At 48.4% G+C, this 21,736-nt stretch overlaps 1 protein-coding gene across 5 annotated transcripts in view; it reads left to right on the forward strand.

The window, feature by feature from the left end:
* The window catches only part of FSTL4 (follistatin like 4), a 580,824-nt gene that overhangs the window by 527,646 nt on the left and 31,442 nt on the right, over nucleotides 1–21,736 (forward strand). For all 5 annotated transcript variants that reach the window (XM_053907486.1, XM_019422002.2, XM_019422001.2 and 2 more), the window contains exon 8: nucleotides 11,095–11,215. In XM_053907486.1, coding sequence (XP_053763461.1) covers nucleotides 11,095–11,215 — 121 coding nt within the window. The remainder of the gene's footprint in view (nucleotides 1–11,094; nucleotides 11,216–21,736) is intronic.

Raw genomic sequence — 21,736 nt, forward strand, 5'->3', positions numbered from 1 at the left:
TGACTCATTTAATTTTTATTGTCTTTATATGAACCAGTCATGAATCCATTGTAAAAAGATGAGAGGCGTTTGATTAGCATGGAGAGCTGTTTGCAACATGAAAGACAGTGGTTATAGGTTCTGCATTAAAATAATCTCATTAAACGCTTGGGTACATTTTGTTTTAAAATCTTGGAAAACAGTATACTTGAAGCCCTCGAAGGATTTGGCCAGTTCTTCCTGGCTTGTATCAGAAACCCCGGTTGCAAATGATCATCTGGCTCTTTTGAGCTTTGGGTGAGCTCAAGCCACTGGGAGTATTGGCCAGGGCTCCCGAAGAGATGCGCCCCGACCCAGGATACACCAGCTTATACAACTTGCTGGGGCCTCTGCCCCACCAATTCCCTCTACTGGGCCTTTGACGTCTCAGTGGCCTCTTCAGAGTCACCTCTCTTCCTTCACAGTACTGACTTCAGAGCCTCACTTGTGCTCAGTGACTACTCGTGGCTCCATGTCAAAGGTACAGGGTCCCTCAGGGAGGTTCTGATCTAGCTTCTGGACCCTGGGTGCAGAGCCCCGAGCACCTACCCTGTGTGGGCTCTCCTCCCCAGCCCTACTCAGGGGAGCTCACGCTCAGCCTGTTTGCAGGCTTTATTAAGGGCAAGCAGTACTGCAGTAAGCAGCTTTTACACACCCCTTTGCACATGGTGTAAGTAGGTCTGTAAGATAAGTTCTTAGAAGTGGAATGACTACCCTCTTGCACTGCTGGTGGGAATGCAAACTGGTGCAGCCGCTCTGAAAAACAGTGTGGAGGCTCCTCAAAAAATTAAAAATAGACCTACCCTATGACCCAGCAATAGCACTGCTAGGAATTTACCCAAGGGATACAGGAGTGCTGATTTATAGGGGCACATGCACCCCAATGTTTAACAGCAGCATTATCAACAACAGCCAAATTATGGAAAGATCCTAAATGTACATCAACCGATGAACTGATAAAGAAGATGTGGTTTATATATACAATGGAATACTACTTGGCAATGACAAAGAATGAAATCCGGCCATTTGCAGCAACGTGGATAGAACTGGAGGTATTATGCTAAGTGAAATAAGTCAGGCAGAGAAAGACAGATACCATGTTTTCACTTATATGTGGATCTTGAGAAACTTAACAGAAGACCATGAGCGAGAGTAAGGTGGGGGAAAAAGTTACAGAGAGGGAAGGAGGCAAACCATAAGAGACTCTTAAATACTGAGAACAAACTGAGGGTTGATGGGGGGTGAGGGAGAGGGGAAAGTGGGTGATGGGCATTGAGGAGGGCACCTGTTGGGATGAGCACTGGGTGTTGTAGGGAAACCAATGTGACAATAAATTATATAAAATAATAATAATAATAATAATAATAATAATAAATTAAAAATATAAATAAATAAATAAAAGTAAAGGAAGTGGAATGACTATATCTGAGGGTGAGCATGTTTTCAGTTTGATGGATTTCACCAAATCTTCCTCCAAAAAAGCTGTACCAGTTTACACTCTGCTCCAGGCATACCTTGGCAGATACGGCTAGTTTGGCTCCAACTACTGCAATAACATGAATATCCAATGAAGCAGATACTACAGTAAAATGAGTCAAATGAATTTTTTGGTCTCGGTACATATAAAAGTTATGTTTACGCTATACTATAGTCTATTAAGTAAGCAATAACATATGTCTAAAAAAAGTACATACTTAATTTAAAAATACTTTATTGCTGAAAGAATGCAAACCATCATCTGAGCTTTCATTGACTGGCAATCACTGATCACCGATCACCATAACATATATAATATTGAAAAAGTTTGAAAGACTGCAAGAATTACCACATGTGACACAGAGACACTAAATGAGTAAGTACTATTGAAAAAAAGGGCCCTAATTGACTTGTTCTACACAGAGTTGCCACAAACCTTCAATTGGTAAAGAAACACAGTATCTGTGAAGGGCAATAAAACGAGATATGCCCGTATACGGTTTTAAAACAGTGTATCCGGAGAAAATTCCTGATTGCAGGCCTTCCTGGTCCCTGAAATGAACCATGGAAGGAAATTTAATCAAATACTCCCTGGAGTGTTTCAAGGACAGCAAGAATGCCGATCGGCTGTCTGGGCTCTGAGTGTGGTTCGGGTCAGAGGAGCTGATAAGGCCTTCTCAGACCGGGGATTCATGACGGAGCATCTCCCTTGAAGGGTTGCAGGTTTCCCAGGTGCAGTTTCGAGGCAGTGTGGAACTTCAGGTTATGGCTGCAGTACAGTGTATCACCAGAGTCCCCTCCTGCCCCAGCCGGCACACCAGGCCGATCAGGTGAGGACCCAAAGCCTGCAACCCACCAGAAGGTCCCGTAAGTCGCCACTTATCCACATGATACCCTGGAGTCCTGGAGTCAACAGGTGTCTGCCGTCTGGGCTCTGGGGATGGACACGCTGGATACTCAGAGCACAGGCTCTGACACGAGCTTCCTGTTCCAAGTGTCTAGACACCCATGTGCGCTTGGACATTCAGGTTTGCCCCCAGGCCAAATGCTCGACATCCACACAACTGGGTCAGGATCCCCCTGATTGAATTTTGGAACCGACTGCAAAGTGAGAGGTAGCAATCCACACAAGCCCTCCCTCACTGTGACCTCAATTACAAGTTTGGGGAGTACACAAAACGACCTTCAGGCTGCATAATTTGCCAGAAGTTCTCACAGAACTCGCTGAGAGCTATTATACTCGCAGTTATGGTTTATTACAGTGGAAGAGCATAGATTAAAATCAGCCACGGGGATACCTGGCATGTTCAGCAAGGTCTCTCTATTCTGGATGGTCCAAACCCCAACTGTTCTCAACAGTATGCCATTTCTGGGATCTCCACTCCACTCACAGACTCCCGGGATATGTGATCTGCAAGGCTTGGCAGAGTCTCACCCTGAGCATCTATAAGTTAGTGTCCAGCCAGTGATTCAAGGGCCCCCTAAGAAATTTCCTTCAAAGCCCCATCCTCTCTGCTACCCCAGCTCACAAATTCTAGGTATCTCAAGAGACCTGTGTTCTGACCTCTTTTTCCATTGCTGCCGTTCTGTGAGTGCTGGTTGTCTGTGCTACGGTTTGGAAAATGCCCTCAAACAGAGAGCTGGAGAGAGTGTGGACATCATCTCATGTTTTCCTTTCTTAAAGATCAGAGACCGCGTGTTAAAATGTTGCTTCATATATTTAATCTATTTGTAGAGTTATGTTGGGTGTAAGTCTGATATCTGTTTCTCAGAATTTGAACTCCTTTATCCTCTGTTCATCGTTTCTTGTGTGGAAGCATCCGTCTGTACCATAGACTGAATGTTTATATCCCAGCAAAATTCACGTGTTCACACTTACTCCCCACTGTAAGGGTATTTGGTGGTGGGACCTGTGGGAGGTGAATAGGTCGTGAAGGTAGACCCTCATGAATGGGATTAGTGCCCTTATTAAAAGGGAGAGTCCCAGGGGCGCCTGGGTGGCTCAGTCGGTTAAGCGTCCAACTTCGGCTCAGGTCATGATCTTGCGGTTCGTGAGTTCAAGCCCTGCGTCGGGCTCTGTACTGACAGCTCAGAGCCTGGAGCCTGTTTCAGATTCCGTGTCTCCCTCTCTCTCTGACCCTCCCCCATTCATGCTCTGTCTCTCTCTGTCTCAAAAATAAATAAAAACGTTAAAAAAATTAAAAAAAAAAAAAAGGAGAGTCCTGACCCCTCCCACCATCTGTGGTTACAGCAAAAAAAGAAAAAAACAACCTTCCAAGAACCAGGAAACAGGCTCTCAACAAACACCAAATCTGCCAACACCTTGGTCTTGAACTTCTGAATTTCTGGGGTTTATAAGAAAAAAAAAATCAGCCAAGAGAAGAAGCCTCCCTCCGCCAACACCGCCCATGAGGCAGAATCCAGGAGGGTCCAAACGCAGCGCTTCCATTGTCCATCGGTGCAGTCACGAACGTGTCCTTTTCCCAGCGTTGCCATGTAACAGCATGCACAAAGTATCGCCAGCCAGGGAAGCTCACCCAAGCCTGGTGTCCAGAGCTTCTGTGAGAGCTTGACCACGTGTTGCTCACGTGGCTGACCTCTACCTCCTAGCCCCTGGGAGACAGAGCTGGTACTGCATGGCCAGAGCCCCCATCAGAAATCACATCTTTAGGCAGTCTAGTGGCCAAAGCCCCCAGGCGAACAAAAGCCAGACCGCTCTCTGGATAACATTACTTCTTGACTACCCTTCCCCTCAGGGCTCCCTGAGAGCCAGCACAAGTGGTTAACACACCTCCATTTGTTCAGCAAACACCAGCTGAGCCACACGTTGGGGACAATACGGTGGTACACAGAGAGATAAGGTGCTTCCGCTTTGGCAGTCACAATCACAGGGGAACCTGAAAATAAAAGCCAGGTCAGCCAGTGACCGCGTACTCCCTGCAATCCCAGGGAAGCCAGGAGCTCTCCCCATGGTGATTCCTCTCACTCCTGTGGCTCGCTGGCCTGGAGCTGGGAATAAGCAAGAGAACTGACCAACTTTGGGTTGCTCACACTGAACGTGACTGTCCATAGCAGCTCCACCCTACCCTAGATGTTCAGCAGCTACTTAGGGATTGCTTTAAGTTGCAGGGACTTCTTAAGAGAACTCTGAGCAGGTGAGTGCAGAGTGGCAAGAATGTTCTATAAGGGTCTGGAAGGAAGTGACCAGCACGGAGACCGCAGTGTGGGTCAGGGTGGTCAACTACAGAGGCATGGGGGTGGGAGGGCACATGAGGGCACACGCGCATGCTCATGTGTACTGTGTGTTCACGTGGATGTTTCTGTGTGCCCACTGTGATGCATCTGGTCCTTGCTTGGTCTGGATAATGGACATGTCTGAAGCCTGGTCACCACCAAGGGGTTGCGTATTGTTCAGTGTTTGGGTCCTTTGTGTTGAAACGTTCATGCAGGAGGGACACTGGGGTGAGTGGTTCTAGGGGCCAAATCGAACCAGCATGGGACAAAGATCCTCTCCTTGACTCTTTCCTCCCCAAAGAGAGCCAGGGCAGAGGGCTCCTGAGAAGGACTCCACTACTGAGAAAGGCAGGGTCGGAAAAGCTCTGAATAAATGGTTCTAAAGTGAGTCTTAACTTGTGGCGTTGACAGTATCATTAACCTAAACTCTAAAATCACCCTGGAGTCCTTGTGTTTCACATCTAGTCGCTAAATATTCAGCACTGATGGCTCATTTTCATATTACTTAGACCTGAGTCACATGTATCACTATGACAACCTCCCCCATCTACCCTCTGCTTAAATATTGTTTAATACTTAAGTCTCATTTAATTACTTTCTTTATTAAGGGCAGATACTTACAAAATAGCTTTTTAAAAGACAAAAACTATGCCTTTTAGTAAAATTGTCTCTTTCCCAAAGACAGATGTGCATCAGTACAAAGAATGGTCTAATCTGTCATCTGTTTATTTCTGGAAGGAACCTTGATTTTGCTAATACATTTTTGTGCTTCAGAACAACAACAACAAAAAAAGCCATCCATAAAAAGACAATTACAGAGATGCAATCAAGCATTGATAGCAGCATTCAGACACATCTCAAAGAACATTCAGGAGAGGAAGGATTGCAGGTTTAGTATTATGTAGCTTGTTATAAATCAATTTTTAAAGTAATTTCTTCGCATCCAATGAGGTAAATTTGATTTCAGTAGCCAGTATTCATGTTCCAGAAAACAATATGCATTTCGTTCTATGATTATATGATGCCTATTGTTTTAGCCCTGACACATTATTTTATTTATTGCCCAGTCAGCTTCTCCCCAGGGCCTAAGTCACAGGCTGGTAACGACTTAGGTGCTTGAAGGAGAGCCGTAACATATCCAGCATCCCATCATGCCCTTGAAGAACTGATGCACACCCCTCAGCACCTGAGTGATCGCTCAGGAGTTGTGCCCCTGCTGCCAGTAGAAATGAGGAAAAACAGACAGAGAGGTTAAATGACGTCGTTAGGGGCTCACCAGAAGTCATCAGCCGAGCCTGGCATGGCACGCATGGGCTTTTCCCTGTCTGCCTGCTGCTCTGGGTAGAGCCTTCTCTTTGGTCAATCCCAGCCCCTGTGGCTGGCCTGAAGAACACAGCATGGAGAAGGAGATGGGGTGGGGAAGCAGAGGCCACCCCATGCTGATCCCCCATGCTTGGGATCCCCCATGCTTGGGATCAGTTCTCTGCCTTCCTGCCAGCCGCCTCGTTTTGACCCCATGTCTCTGAACACTCAGGTGGATGGGAAGGCAAGAGGTGGGTGCCCCAGTTTGCAAACCCGGAGAACCAGAACACAGTCCCTGCGGAAAGCGTCGCTCAGCGACTTGTGCAATCCAGTTGCTGAATCACTACTGAGGGCCCAACAAACGCCAGGCCCCGTGCCAAGCACTGGGGGCACGGCAGGGAGCACCGTGCAGCACCAGAGTCCCTGCCCTCCCTGGGGAGCTCACATCCCAGTCGGAGGGAGACATACAAATGGTATGCTAAGTGGTAGTAAGTGCCAGAAAGAGAAAGAGAGAGAGGGAGAGAAAAGGGCAAGTGAGGGATGGGGGTGAGGGCTACAGGGAGGGCTCTCAACCCTATCTCAGCAGTTAACATTAGAGCAGACTTCAAGGAGGGGGTGCCAACCAGACTGACCGCCTTCGGGAGGACGGGACAGGATGCCTGGAGTGCGAGCAGGATGCCACAGTGCCAGTGTGGAAGGAGCAGGGGGGAGTGGAAGAAGGTAGGGATGGCAGGCCATCCCTGCAGACCCTCTAGAGCTGTGACTCGGAGAGAGGGGGGAGGGTCTGGCTGCCATGTGGAGGACAGAGCAGAGGGGAAGAAGTGGGGATCCCTGCTGTCCCCCAGGTGAGAAGATGGTGCATTGGGCCACCGGGTGCAGTGGAGGTGGTGAGAGAAAATCAGAATCTGCAGACCTTGTGAAGGAGAGCTTGCTTCCTCGCCCTATGGGGACTGGGCTTTTGTTTCATTCTCTATTTAAAAAAAATTTAATATTTATTTATTTTTGAGACAGAGAGAGACAGAGCATGAATGGGGGAGGGTCAGAGAGAGAGAGAGAGAGAGAGAGAGACAGAGGATCCAAAGCAGGCTCCAGGCTCTGAGCTGTCAGCACAGAGCCCAACTCAGGGCTTGAGTCCAAGAACCCCGAGATCATGACCTGAGCCGAAGTCGGATGCTTATCCAACTGAGCCACCCAGATGCCCCTTGTTTCATTTTCTGGTTTGGGAGTTTTACTTCTGAGGATTATACAAGGCAATGTGTATGAAGCTTCCCAGCACAGAGCTAGGTCTTGAAGACTGTGAGCTGGTGTTATGACCAATCCATCACTTTGCGGTTGATTTGTGGAAACCTTGGCCTTGGCGTGCTTCTCAGCCTGAGCAACCTGTCGTCCCCATTGACTGCACAGCCTCATCAAGGGGGCACCACAACCCGAGCCCGGCTTCAAGGGCCCTCCAGTGAGGAAGGGCTGTGGGTACAAAGGCTCAGGGAAGCAGGAGAAGGAAAGTGCCAGGGGGTCCCCAGCACCAGACCCCCTGCTAGCAGCTCTGGTGTTGTTCTTTGGGATGGAGTCTGCCCTAGACCCAAGCAGGTGAGATATTGAGGGGCTCCCGAGGTAGAGACCGCACCCTACTTCCCTGCCCTCTTTTCAAGATGCTATCTTGCCACCAAGCCTCCAAGCAAAATCTATTTTCCTCCAGACTTAGGTTTTGACACACAAACAGCTTAGACTAGAAATATGTCAGCCCCAGAACTGACTAACCATTAACTTTTCATAAGCAACTCAGGTATGAACCCTTTATGACTCTGTTATGACACAGGACAAATCAGCTATCTGGTGTTTTATTTTTATTATGGAAGTGATAGGAATGGGGCTTTTTTAAGCAGAGCAATGCTTCAGAGAAAACTCACTGGGCTCTAGCAGCCCTCTCCAATATTTTACTCCATCGGGAATGCTGTTGTGTACTTTTTTCCCCCCTGAAAATGCCTGCATCCATGATCCACCTTCCCTGCTGTGCCCTACCCCAAGCCTCTCTCTGGGCCTGCACTCCCTCACTGGGCTAATTAGCCAAAAAACATCTTGATGGGTCTCATGATGGTTGTGGTGGGGCGCCCTGGATGGTGAGCAAGGCAGAGGGTCAGCGTTTCCGGGAGCTGCTCTGCGGCTGCCCTCTGACAACCCTTTGTGCCACGGTGATTGATAGCCTTCCCTCCCTCCTGCCACCAGATTGCTTCTATGGAAAAGGGCACAGGGAATGGCAAGAGGGATGGTTTGGTGCTGGCTCTAGGAGGTCAAGGGGAGTTTTGCATATCCTGTTAATAAGACGAAGAAGTGCGCCTAGGTGGCTCAGTCGGTTAAACATTCAAGTCTTGATTTCGGTTCAGGTCTTGATCTCACAGTTTGTGATTTCGAGCCCCGCATCGGGCTCTGTGCTGACAGTGCAGAGGCTGCGTGGAATTCTCTCTCTCCCTCTCTCTCTCTCTGCCCCTCCCGCATGTGTGCTCACTCTCTCTCTCAAAATAAATCAATAAACTTAAAAAAAAAAAAAGAAGAAATGTAACACACCCACGTACGTCACACTTCTCACACTGGGAGAAGTATTCACGTGTGTTCTCTTGCCAGATCTCCCCAACACCCTAGGAGATGGGCAGGGCACAGGCAGATGGAGAAACCAGAGCCCAGAGGGACGAGGGGACATTTGGTCAGTGACAGAATTCAACTAAAATCCGAGTCTCCTGAGCCCTGGTGCCGGACTTCGATCACTGCACAGCCCCGTGTTCTCACCAGTAAGCCAGGACCTCCTCCGTCCTGTCAGTTCTGAGCCCCACCCCTCAAAGATGCAGAGTAGCTAAGTCCAGATCTGAATGAGGGGTGTCCCAGAAACACCCGGCAATACCACTCGCCGGCATGTCTGTATTTGGTGTCTGGCCAGGGCCCACACGGTGCCTGGTCCTGCAAGAGCGAGTGCATCGGACCTGACAGGCCCTGGGGCAGGCCCTCCTTGCCCATCGGATGCTCCTCAGGGACTCCGACCTGCCAAGGCCACCTCCTGCCCATCCTCCCCTCTACACTGGCCTAGAGGACCCCACACTGTGTGGCTACAGAGGTCATAGAGTCTGGGCTTACTGAGTTTTTTCTTACTGAACCCCTGGCATCAGCCCCTCCTGGTTCTCTTTTATGTCCCTTCCCTAGTTTTTTGTCTGCCCTCATTTTCCTCAGGGTTCTGTTCCCCTTCTCAGGTTATCTAGGTCTCTGTAAGCTGCCTAGAAGTCTTTGGGGAAGGTGGATTTGAACCAGGGGTAGGCCAAGTCTCCCTGCAAGCCAAATCTGTTCTCCCGCCTACTTTTTTAAATAAAATTTCACTGGAGCTTAGTGGTGCTCATTAATGTATGTACTGTCATGATTATCTTTGTGCTACAAGGCAGAGTTGAGTAGTTAACACAAACCCTATGGCCCACAAGGCCGAAAAGATTTGCTGTCTGTCCCTTTAAGAAAAACTTTCTCGGTTTTTTTTAATTCCAGTTAACGCACAGTGTAATATTAGTTTCAGGTGTCTAGTAGAGCGATTCAACGCTTCCATACATCACGCAGTGCTCATCACAAGTGCCCTCCTTAACCCCCATCACCTATTTCACCCATCCCCCGCCCACCTCCCCTCTGGTAACCAGCTGTTTGTTCTCTATGGTTAAGAGTCTGTTCGTTGGTTTGCCTCTCTGTCTTATTTTTTCCCTTTGCTTGTTCATTTTGTTTCTTAAATTCCCCATATGAAGGAAAGCATATGGTATTTGTCTCTCGCTGACTTGTTTCACTTAGTATATATAGTCTCTAGCTCTACCCATAGTTTTGCTAATGACAGGATTTCATTCTTTATGACTGAATAATATCCCACTGGAGATGCGTGTACCACATCTGCTTTATCCACTCATCAGGTGATGAACACTGGAGCTGTTTCCCTATCTTGGCTGTTGTAAATAATGCTCTAAATATCAGGGTGCGTGTATCCCTTTGAATCGGTCTTCTTGTATTCTTTGGCTGAATACCTCGCCGTTCGATTGCTGGATCATAAACTACTTGTACTTTGAACTTTTTGAGGAACCTCCATGCTACTGCCCACCGTGGCTGTACCACGTTGCATTCCCACCGGCAGTGCAAGAGGGCGCCTTTTCTTCCACACCCTCAGCAGCACCTGTTGTTTTTTAGGTTGTTGATTTTAGCTCTCCTCACGGGTGTGAGATGATACCTCATTGTAGTTTTGGTTCACATTTCCCTGATAAGTGATGCTGAGCATCTTTTCATGTGCCTGTTGGCCATCTGGATGGCTTCTCTGGAGAAATGTCTGTTCGTGCCCTCTGCCCATTTTAATTGGATTATTTGTTTTGGGGGTGTCGAGTTTTGTAAGAAATACTTGCCAGCCCTAAACAAGGCTGCCAGCCAGAGCTTCTCAGCAGGTGGGTGAGAAGCCCAGGAAACCAACCGAGCAGACCCAGGATTAGTAGGAGGGGCAAACGAGCCCAGTGATTAGAAATTGAGGGAGTGTGTGGGGAAGGTATTCAAGCCTGGCCTCACAGGCTGAATAAGGCGTTAAGTGAGTATATCAGGTCGAGGCAAGCAACACGGAAGAGCGACTGGGTCCCCGCTGCCCGGGCCATCACAGCCTCGCAGGCAGCTCGGCTACAGTGTAGCAGGATTCTCACGCAGAGTGACGGGACGCCGAGGCTTGTCTGTCCAGGAAGCAACTTGATTCGTCCTGCCGGCACGAGCTCAGTGGGTTCGTACCAAAAAAACTGAGTCTCAAGTGCAGCGGGGTGTAGCTTTTATGCAATTTCTACTTCTTTGTCTCCTATATTTGGTGACATATCGTCTGATTGGACACAGTGCAAGTTCCAGAGTCATGTTGATTGGGCCACGTTGCCTGCCTTTGTTCTCAGGAGGCCTCCACCACATTCTTGAGGGAGGGGCTCTACCACAGCAGGGTTTCTGTTTTCTTGGAAAAGTAGGAGACCTATCTATCCTTTCCGGCCTACTCAGTGCAAAGACCGACCTCCTTGTCTTCCTCACCCTGTGCAGGACTTTGGAGAGGATGACTCCCTCTACATCACCAAGGTGACCACCATCCACATGGGCAACTACACCTGCCACGCCTCCGGCCATGAGGAGCTCTTCCAGACCCACGTCCTGCAGGTGAATGGTTAGTAAATGGCTCCATGCATGTCGTCCCTTCAAAGCGTTCCCGAAATGCTGCTCACAGCACTCCTCCCCGTCCCGTACTCTATCTTAAAGATTGTCTGAGCCCCAAGTATCTCATCCCTGTAGTAAGTAAAGGGCAGCAGTGGAGAAAGGGCAGTCTGCCGACTAGTTTCTCCGTATGACTTCACCCGAAGCCTTCTTTGATGAGATGATCCCAGTGCAAGGGGGTGAGCTACTCAGGCAAATCACACTCAGCAGCTGGGGCTCTATTGGAGTCCCCATAGAATGTACCGGTGCCTCAGCGACAGCCAGCTGCTGTGCTCTTGGACCCACTGAGTAGCTGACACTGTCTACAACACAACATTCCTCTCCCAGGTGGTGTTCACCCGAATCACCTGTCAAGTGGGGAGGCATTACCTCTTACACCAGGGCCTGCTTCCCGTATGCCTCCCTAAGAGGCTCAACAAGCCTCAGTTGAGACCAAGCTAAGACAGAACCTGAGCAGGCTTGGGACATTTTTATTGCTTCTCACAGACCCCCCGTGTTTCCAGGACTCCTAGAAATTGAGAAGAATAAGCCCCTCCCGATGACAACACAAGCCATTGAAATAGCCAGTGTTTTCTGAGCACTTAGGCTGGCTAAGCCCTGTGCTAACACGTCATGTAGACTTCACCAGTCAGTGTATTTTAACCCACGTTATAGATGAATCTCTAGGTAAGGTCACTTATCTTCAGCCACACCACTGGTGGGTGTCTTCCTAGACCCAGGACCATGCTTTGACCTCTGTGTCACACCACTGGATGCCCCAACCTGGCCATTTCAGCCATCAACACAAGCAGGCCATCACAGTGCCGTGGTCAGCACCCCACAGAAGTTAGATTCATCCAGCCAAGCCCAGCGGGGCTCCACTTCGACCACTGAGCAGGGCGTTCAAGTATCACGGCAGTGTGGAAACTCCAAGTCTGCCCTAGATCTTTTGTGCCAGCTGGTGGCCGGGGCTTCTGCTCTGAGATAAAGTGAGCAAGGTGTTAAGAATGATTACATAATGAGGCTCCATTTCACTTACCTCTGGAATCATGGTAACAAGCCATTTAAGGACAACTGGGGTGAGCTCAGCTGGTGTCTACATTTACCCTGCGGGATGTTGTAGGATTTTTATAGCCATACATGCCTAGGCCATATCTTAGTATTTCCCTTACCCTGGGACATACTTAATTCTTTGGGGGTTTGCAGCTGTGCTTGCTGGCTTAAATCCAGGCCTACAATGAAGTCACTGGATTTCTCCGGAAATAACCCAGGGGTTCCTAGTTACAACTAGGTGAGTTAACCCAGACTAGGTTCAGAGGCCACTGTCCAGTGTAGCCAGCAGGCAGTGTCTGGGGCTCCCTGGCACCAGGGGCTGCTCCAAGGGCAGAGCACGTGCTCTGTAACAGAAAGAGGGCTTTTCCCTCTAAACCTGGCAAGGAGTGCCCGGCGTGGTACAATGTCGGTGACCGCTTGGTTGTGAAACAACTCGACATGGCTCACCCCAGGTCCCTCGGGTCCTCCGATAAACCTGGACAAGGCAAATGAAGCAGTATTCACAGATTCTTAGCCTTTTATATCCTGACCCCACTTCACAAGAACGAGGGGCTCAGTGAGCTTGAACCTCTTCTCCTTTATTTCTTACAAAAGAACCTCTGAGGAGGGGGAGGGGAGCCACCTGCCAGGGAAACTGAGTGCCTCACAGGTGAGAGCCTGTACTTGCCCTGGGCCTCTGGAAGGGACTGTGTGGTCTTAGATGACTTCATATGCTAACTGGCAAGTCCATGGTGCTAAGGGCAAGTCCATGCCCTTCTGCCCCATGTCTCCCCAGACTTGTGAGTCTGTGGTCATGATGTGGGTGAGTCTGTTAGTCACACCCAGTGCTGAATCCAAGAGCAAAGCCCAAACCCAGAAGCACCATGAGGTACCCTCAGCTCCAGCTAGAGAATGAGCCCCTCCCTCCAGATGGGAAGTAGGCTATGCAGCTGTTCAGTCCCTCCCTGAACACCTCCCACCCACACCCACCGGCCCCACCATGACCTAGTCTCCACCGAAGAGGCTGCTTTTGGCCCAGGGGAGTCTACATAAAGCAAAACCAACCGCTGAGAACCAAAAGAGGCCACTTGAGATCTATTTCCTAACTGCGGAAAGATTTAAGGCTTCTCTTCCAGCGGAAACACGATCAGTAGTCAGGAGCATGCTGGGATCTTGGTGATCAGGGTTTTTTTGTCATTAAATTGACCCTTTGTGCTTGGCCCCATGACAGCCAGGTGAGGCCACTGGGGGCGGGGGTGGGGGGGCGCCTCTAGCTGCAGGAGCTCATGAAGTTCTTGGGTTGGGCTGACTCCCAGCACTTGGGGGTGACGTGTGGGTCCACTAGCCAGCTCCCTCATGGAAGCACCATGCTCAAGTAGGTGGAGTTGCCTCCCAGAGACCTAAGTCCACTGCCTGCTGACCTGGAAATAAGAAGCAAGGTTTTCCGAGTGTTAGAGAAGTTAAGCTCTGTGTCAGACTGAGAGGGAAAAAAGTTGTATTTGTCTGGGAAGACAAGATGTTGAAAATAGAATGGTATGAAAGACACAGTTAGGAAAGCAAATGCTGAATACCTGTGGTGTGGCATCCCCGTTTCATAAAGGAGGTGACTGGAGCTCAGAGGGATTCGGTGGTCTCAGGATCCCAGCCCTGCAGTTAGGAACTGCAAAGCACATCTTGACTCCAAAGCCCAGACTCTTAACACCTGCCCTGCCCTGCCTTACCCTACCCCTCCTTACCAGGGCATCATGTTCTTGCTATTAAAGAATCCAGATGGTGGATGCAGGTGTCAGCCACACACTGTGGAGGACAGGGGACAGGCATCCTGCCTCATGTCCCTCTGCCCCTCGTGCTGAGCTCAGGCCTGGCCGAAAACAGCTGGCAGCCTGAGCACGTGATGAAGGAGCTACAGCAGGGAATGTAGGGCCAGCCGGGCCTCAGCAGGACTGAGGTTGGCAAGCCATGTGGCTCGCTTGTCCAGCTCAGCTGGGGCTCGGCCCATCACAGTGGAGACTCCCGATGCTGCTTCAGGTCCCAGGAAGGCTGGGGTGCCATGCAAGGCTCACAGTGGCACCAGACGCAGGGAGCTTTGCAGGCTGCAGCGTGGTGCCAGAGGCTTCCTGGCGGAGCCCCTGGGAAGCTGAGGAGGCACCCTTGGTGCTCACGACAGCAGGAATGCTGCCTTGCTCAGGAGTCTCCTGAGGAAGTGGGAGAGAAGGCAGGAGGAAATTCATCACTGGGATTGGTTCCCTTTTGTCATTCATCCCAAGCATGATTGAAAACCATGAAGATCCTGAGCTGCCTGGTTAGAATTCGGTGCCGTTGCCCAGCAGTGCTGCAGGAGGTCTGGTTCAGTCCCCACTTGGCCCGGAAGCTGGCCTGTGGCTTACTGAGTGGAAGCTGTGTGTGGACACACAGTCAGGGAGCGATGTTCTGTGTCCATTCCTCCAGATAGTTTCTCTTCAGCCAGAGGGAAGGGGTTGGGGGGATGAAGAAGGGAGGAGAGAGGGCCCCGCCTAGTTAACTGCTTCTCTGAGTGCTCCGAAGACTCCAAGCCAATGGGCAGAGGTGCTGGGGAGTTCACATGTGGCTGGTGGGCAAAGGCACAGAGATCCCACTCCAGGGGGCAGGAACTGGGTAGGGCTTTCCAGCCTAGGCACGGTGCAGCTCCCATCGGGTGACAACTCTGTCACACAGTCAAGAGCTGAACTCTGAGCCAGAGAGACCTGGGTTCAAGTGCTTTTGGCATACAAAGAAGGCAAGTGAACATACTTATAAAATGGGAATAACAGTAGTACCTCTTGCCTTATCAGCCTGATGAGATCTGCTATATCTAAAATGCTCAGAAAATGCCTGTTTACTGTCCAGGGTGGGACAGATATGGGAGAGATTAGGGGTTATCTCAGCCATATTTCACTACAGTTTGTGGACACAGATGGTCTGAGCTGATGGCCCCTCAGAGAGCCTCCAATCCATTATACAGAGGGGAAAATCAGGGCCCAGAGAAACTTGCCAAACCAGGGATAAAATACTTCTTTCTGGAGCTGCCCCACTCCCTGATGGCAGGGGCAGGACCCCATATACAGGCTGGGCCACCACCTTCTGGGGCTTCTCCATCCACAGCTCTGCCTTGACCTGGTTGGCCTCTCTCAAATTATTAGTATGACTTCCCCGTAGACCAGGCCTCCCAGAGATGAGGCCCAAACACTGACATGATTTATAACTTCATGCAAACCTCCTGCATTGCCTTCATAGGAAGGAGGGAGACCTTCAGACATAAATGATTAATCCATTAAAATAAAAACACACTCGAACTCCCCCACGGTTCAGACAAGTAAGGATTCTTTCTCAAAACACAATAATAATCTCCCAAATCTGTTTATTACTCCAGCTCGGTACTATTGTGAATGTGCCTCTTACTTAGGACATGTTTATGCTGCCTTTCACCTTGGAAATGATCCATGCTTCCCAAAGAAAACGGGCCTTTGTGTTACATATTCAAATGTTTTCATTGGAGGGTTTTGCAAATTTAAAAGAAAGTGAATGTGTTTACCCAGAATATATTAATTTCAAATGATTTTTTGGTGTGTGAATTAATACAAAGGAAGAGGGGAGATGAGGGCCAACGGAAAACAGGTGGGTCTTTGTTGCTGGCAGGAATTTGTGTGTCCCCACCACCCGCTCAGTCTCTCACAATGAAAATGTAGGACTTTTTCCTGACTGGGCCCCATCCAAGTGGGGGCCAGGGCCACCAGGGTCTTTGACGCCTCCATGCCCAGTCAGCTTCTCCGGCTCTCCTGTCCTGGCAGGAGGCTGGGTCCAGAGCCCTGGCTCTAGTAGGATTCACATGTTCTGCCCAAGGTGATCAGGGGCTTCATCCAGAGCCTGGGCCTGTTCCCTACCAGCTGTAGGATTGATGGCTGTGTCACCACACACAAGGAGGACAGTTTGGTTCTGAGGGCAGTGAATAAGCTCCCACCCCACTGATGAGATGATTTTTTTTTTTTCTTAAACATTGTCCTGTCAGTTTTCCAGTTAGCAAGTGGTCGGGTCAGGGCACGATGGGCTTCTCAGCGGAGCTTGTGCAAGGCAGTGAGCGAGGAAGACCCAAGGGGCCTAGGACTGTGCACAGGGTCCCTAGCTGTCCCGCTGTTGTCTCCTCCATGCCAGTCCAGCAGGACAAAGGAGGGGAGGCCTGAGCCAGCAGCTTCCTGGCCCTGAGAGCCTGCAGTCTGTGTTCACGGTGACCTGGGTCCTGCCACCCACCTGCCTTACCTCTTGGCCCCCACCCCGCCCCAACTGCTACAGCCCATGAATTTGCACTGATTGTTCCCTTGGCTGACAATGCTTCCCCCTCCTTTGCTGCCAGCCCCTCGTGATCCTCCAGGTGTCATAATCTGTATCCCACAGATACGTACGAGTCTCCTGCAGGCCATTCACAGGCCACGTGTTGGAAACCCGGCAGTGAGCAGGCCAAAATCTCTGTCCTCTTGGGGCAAGTCAGAGGGTGCTAAATACTCAGGAGGAGAATGGAAAAACATATAGGGATAAGGAAAGTCAGATGAAAGGTAGAAATGGGAGAGGGGATGGCAAGTGAAAGCCTTACTGAAAAATTGACATCTCTGACATCTCTGTCAACTTGCTGGGAAAGTCACCAGTCCCTCCACAGGATCTTGGTCTGAGCAGCTGCAGGGTGGAGTGGCCATTTTCTGAGACAAGAGGAGGTTGGAGGAGCAGGTTTGGGGAAGAAAGATCGGGAGCTCATGCAGACATGATAAATGCTAAGGTGTTGTGCACCCGGTTGGGTTTCTGAGCTTGAAGGTGAAGGGACATCCGGGACCAAGGAGGTGCGGTCAGCTGTGCCAAATAGTACAGATGAGGACAGAGAACTGGACACTGGGGGCAGGGTTGGCATGTGGGGGTCGTTGGAGAAGAGCCGTTTCTGTGGCATGGTGGGGAAAATCTGATGGGACTGGCTCAAGAGGCCATGGAGGAGAGAAATTAGAGCCCCCCAAATGTGGACATCTTTTCAGGGTGCTTCCAAGGAGAAAAATTGGACAGTATCGGGGAGTGAAGGTGGGGGAAAGAGGTTTGGGTTTGTTTCTTTTTTCCCAAGGTGGAAATTAAACGCTTCTCATGGGCTGATGAGAAGAATCGTTAGAAAGGGGGAGAACGCTGCAGGAGTAGGAGGGATGTGCTGGGGCAATGTGTCCTGGAGGGGTGAGGAGGCATGGCATCTGGGGACGTAAGACTCAGAACGGGACGAAGGAAGAAGAAGGCTGGCGGTGGTGGTGAGAACCAAGGGGTGCCTGCCCCACGTACCAGCCCACTTCAGAGGAGGAAGAGGTGAGAGAGAGAGCCAAGTCCCCTTAAGAGGCTGCAGGAGAAACCATGTCGCCAGGTTTCCATTTGAGCGAGAAGGTGAAGGAACGTTCATACAAGAGTTTGAGGATATAGGACATTTTGCTGATGGCTGAACATGAGTTCCAGAAGATACAACCGAAGGTTTTGGGGATGAGGGATGCCCCAGAAGCCCAGACTTCTTGTGAATACTGACATGCTCCTGAATCAGGGGCAGGATGAAGAGTGTCCTAACCACCTCCATTTGCATAGTTGGGGCCAGACTGGGAAGGGTGAGCCTTGGAAGATGGAACATGCAGAGTTCTGAGACGATGGAGGCCACAGGAAGTGTTGTCTTAGCCCCAGGATGATTGTGGCTCACAGAGACCCATGGCCAGCAGGGGGCGCCTCTCACCATGAGAACATCTGAGCAGTATTTCAACCGCTGCCAGTGCAGGTGTCTTTGCCCAGTAGACATTTATGTATTTTTAAGTGAATGACTCATTCCACACCCTTGACTTTCAGTCACGTTTCACTTTGTTCTAGAATGGTGCCATGCATTTCAGTCCACAGTTAGCCCTGAATTGTCGTCTTCCAAGTCAGAACTGACTCAAGATCTCACCTGGAACCTGATAGGTAGAAGCAAATCCTCCAGCCCCATCCCAGACCTCCGGGACCAGACCCTGCGCGGTGGTCCCGGTGTAGTTTTAACAAGGCCCCCAGGGGATGCAGATGCACGCTTCAGTTTCAGAACTTCATGGGTCCACAGATGGTATCAAAGGTCAGGGCTGAGGCAAAGGACTGTCTTCAAGGCTGGTACTGACCACTGGCCATCTATCTGAAGAAGCCAGTCCACACACCCCTGGTTTAGATTTACCAGATCAATAGACAAACCTCCCATCAATTGAGGCATGGGCACCATGGGTGTATGGAAGGTCAGTATTTCCTTTGTGAGGTGGAGAGTGGCTCCTACTGGGTTCTTTAAGTCTTCCCAGACCCCTGTCCCCGTGCCCCAAAAGCTCCCCCAGCCCCCACCACCCTGTAACGCTTATCACATTTGGAATTCATTGTTTAATCACCTTCCCCGGGACAGAAGGCTCCGTGGGGATATGGACCAGTCCCATCTTCATTCTTCTGTCCCTAATGCCGGCCACCGCGTGGTATTTAATAAATGTTGGCTGCGTATAATAAATTGACCGTGCTTTGTAAAACCAATCCAAACCATTAATGTGGTGCCTGACCCAGAGGTGGGGATTCCCTCAGCAGTCCCCTGCCTCTCCCCACCCCTTCCCTGACCCACCCCCCCCCACCCACCCCCACCCCCCCCCCCCTCGCTGCCTTGCAACGTTTGCTATTGTCCTACTTGGTAATATCTGGTGTGAAAAAGTGCCCGTCATCGCTGTTGTTTTTCAAAATTTACTCAGCTGTTCTTGCACATTTTTTCTTCTGGGTAAGTTTTAGAATTCTTTTGTCAAGACCTCACCAACTGATTTGAGTTGCAATTAGATTAAAGGTATGGTTTAATTTGGGGTATCTCCTTTCTTAACCCCAGTACATCTTCCTATCCCAGAAAGTCTCTCTACAATTACTCAAGTCTTTTTTTATGTCCTCAGTGAGATTTTACCATTTTTTTTTTTCACTTAGGTCCACCGTATTTTCTGTCTGGTCGCTGTCAGTAAGTAAGCTATTAGTTGTGTATGTTTTGGTACTGGCCCCCGTATTGCATTCACTTATTAAACCTTAGTACTTTTGGGTTCATTATCGGGAGCATATCCAGGTAAAATACATTTTTTTCTCCATCCTTTTAATATTTGTGCTTCTCATTTCTTGCCTTCAATTGACTGTCACACCTGCTATAATGGTGAGTCTGATATTGCCTTCCTGCCTTTTCATTTTTTCTTTTTTTTCCAACTTACTATTTCACCAATCTGAAAAGAATGGTGCTGTTTCTTCTTTTTATAGAGATATTCCTCATTGTAGGAAGCGAGTATGATTCTGTTCCTATTTTATTGAGGTTTTTTTCCTCCAAGAAATTGATTTTGCATTTTTTTCAAAAGCCCTTTCAGTGCCTAGCAAGAGAATCAAATTTTGACTGCCTGTGATTTTGGATGTGATTAATTATAGATTTCCTGATAGTTAGCCACTGAAACATATTATACTTGGTCATGGTATGCGCTTTTATTACCATGCTAGACTTGATTTGCTAATACGTCCCTTGGGATTTTGGTTCATCTAGTCCTAAGTGAGCTAGGTCTGTAGTCATCCTTTTTGTGCTCTTTGGCAGGTTTTAGTGTCCAGGTTATACTAGCTTCATGACCTAATTTGCAACATCTTCTCTGTCATAGGCTATAAGAATGATCCTTTCCTTCAACATAAGAAAGAACCTTCCTATGAAACTAGTCAGGGTGACTTTGGGTTAGTAGCACTTTTTTCCAACCACGTTACTGATGTATAATTGATATACAAAAAAACTACACGTCCTGAATGTATACAGTTGGATGAGCTTGCACATACGTGTGTACCCACGGTACTGTCACCACGATCCCGGTAATACACATAGCCATCACCTCCAAAAGTTTCCTTGTGTCCCTTTGTTTTTGTTTTTTAGTTTTTTGTTTCTGGTAAACATGTGTAACTTGAGAGCTATCCTCTCAATGGATTTTTAAATGTACAGTACAATATTGTTGACTTGTAGGCCATGTGCTATGCAGAAGATCTCCAGGGCCCATTCATCTAGAATAAGTGAAAAGTAGCACTTGAAAGTTTTTTAAATAATCTCTTCTTGACTAATTCGTGTTGGTACTTTTAAGTTTCTTTTTCTTTCTTGAAATATAATTGACATACAATAGCCTATTAGTTTCACTAGTACATCATAGGAATTCAATATTTTGGTATGTTATGAAATGATCCCCATGATAAATCTACTTCATAACCAGGAATGGTGGTTACAATATTATTGACTGTATTCCCTATGCTGTCTCTTACTTCCCTCCACTTATTTTATAACTGGAAGTTTGTACCTCTTCATCCCCTTCACCGATTTTGCCTACTCCCCAACCTGTCTCTGCTCTGGTAACCAGCAGTTTTTCCTGTATCTGTGAATCTGTTTCTGATTTGTTTGTTGGTATGTTTTGTTTCTTAAATTCTAGGTATAAGTGAAATCATATGGTATGTGTCTTTCTCTGTCAGATTTCACTCTCTCCTTTCACTTAGCAGAATACCCTTCAGGTCCTTCATTGATGTCACAGATGGTAATATTTTATTCTTTTTTAGGGCCGAGTAATGTTGTATTGTATATATGCCTCATCTGCCTTATCCATTCCTCTATTGATGGACACTTATGTTGCTTCCCTATCTTGGCTATTGTAAATAATGCTGCAGTGAACATCAGTGTGCATGTATCTCGTCACATTGGTGTGTTTGTTCAGATAAATACCCAGAAGTGAAATTGCTGGATCGTATGGTAACTTGTAACTTTTTGACGAACCTCCATTCTATTTTCCATAGTGGCTGCCTGAATTTATATTCCTACCAACAGTGTACAGGGGGTTGTTGTTTCTCTACATCCTCGCTAACACTTGTTGTTTATTGAGTTTTTGAGCTTAGCCATTCTGACAGGTATGAGATGTTAGCTCATTGCGGTTTTGATTTGCACTTCCCTGATGATGAGTGATGATGAGCATCTTTTCATATGCCTGTCGGCCATCTGGATGTCTTCTTCATAAAAATGTCTAATCAAGTCCTCTGCCCAATTTTTAATTGGGTTGTGGATTTTTTTTATATTAAGTTGTATAGGTGCTTTATATATTTTGAATACTAACTCCTTATCGGATGTGGGATTTGCAGATATCTTCTCCCATTCTGTAGCTTGCCTTTTCATTTATTGATGGTTTCCTTTGTTGTGCAAAAGCTTTTTAGTTGGATATAATCCCATTTGTTTATTTTAACTTTTGCCCTTGCCTGAAGAGACTGGTCCAAAAATGATTGCTAATATTGATGTCAGAGAGCTTGACCACCTATGTTTTCTACTAGGAGGTTTTGGGTTTCAGGTCTTACATTCAAGTGTGTAATACATTGTGGATTTATTTTTGTATATGGTGTAAGATAGTGGCCCAATTTTGTTCTT

Source organism: Panthera pardus, unplaced genomic scaffold (assembly GCF_024362965.1).
Source record: "Panthera pardus isolate Hobbes unplaced genomic scaffold, ASM2436296v1 HiC_scaffold_2, whole genome shotgun sequence".
Classification (NCBI taxonomy): Eukaryota; Metazoa; Chordata; class Mammalia; order Carnivora; family Felidae; genus Panthera; species Panthera pardus.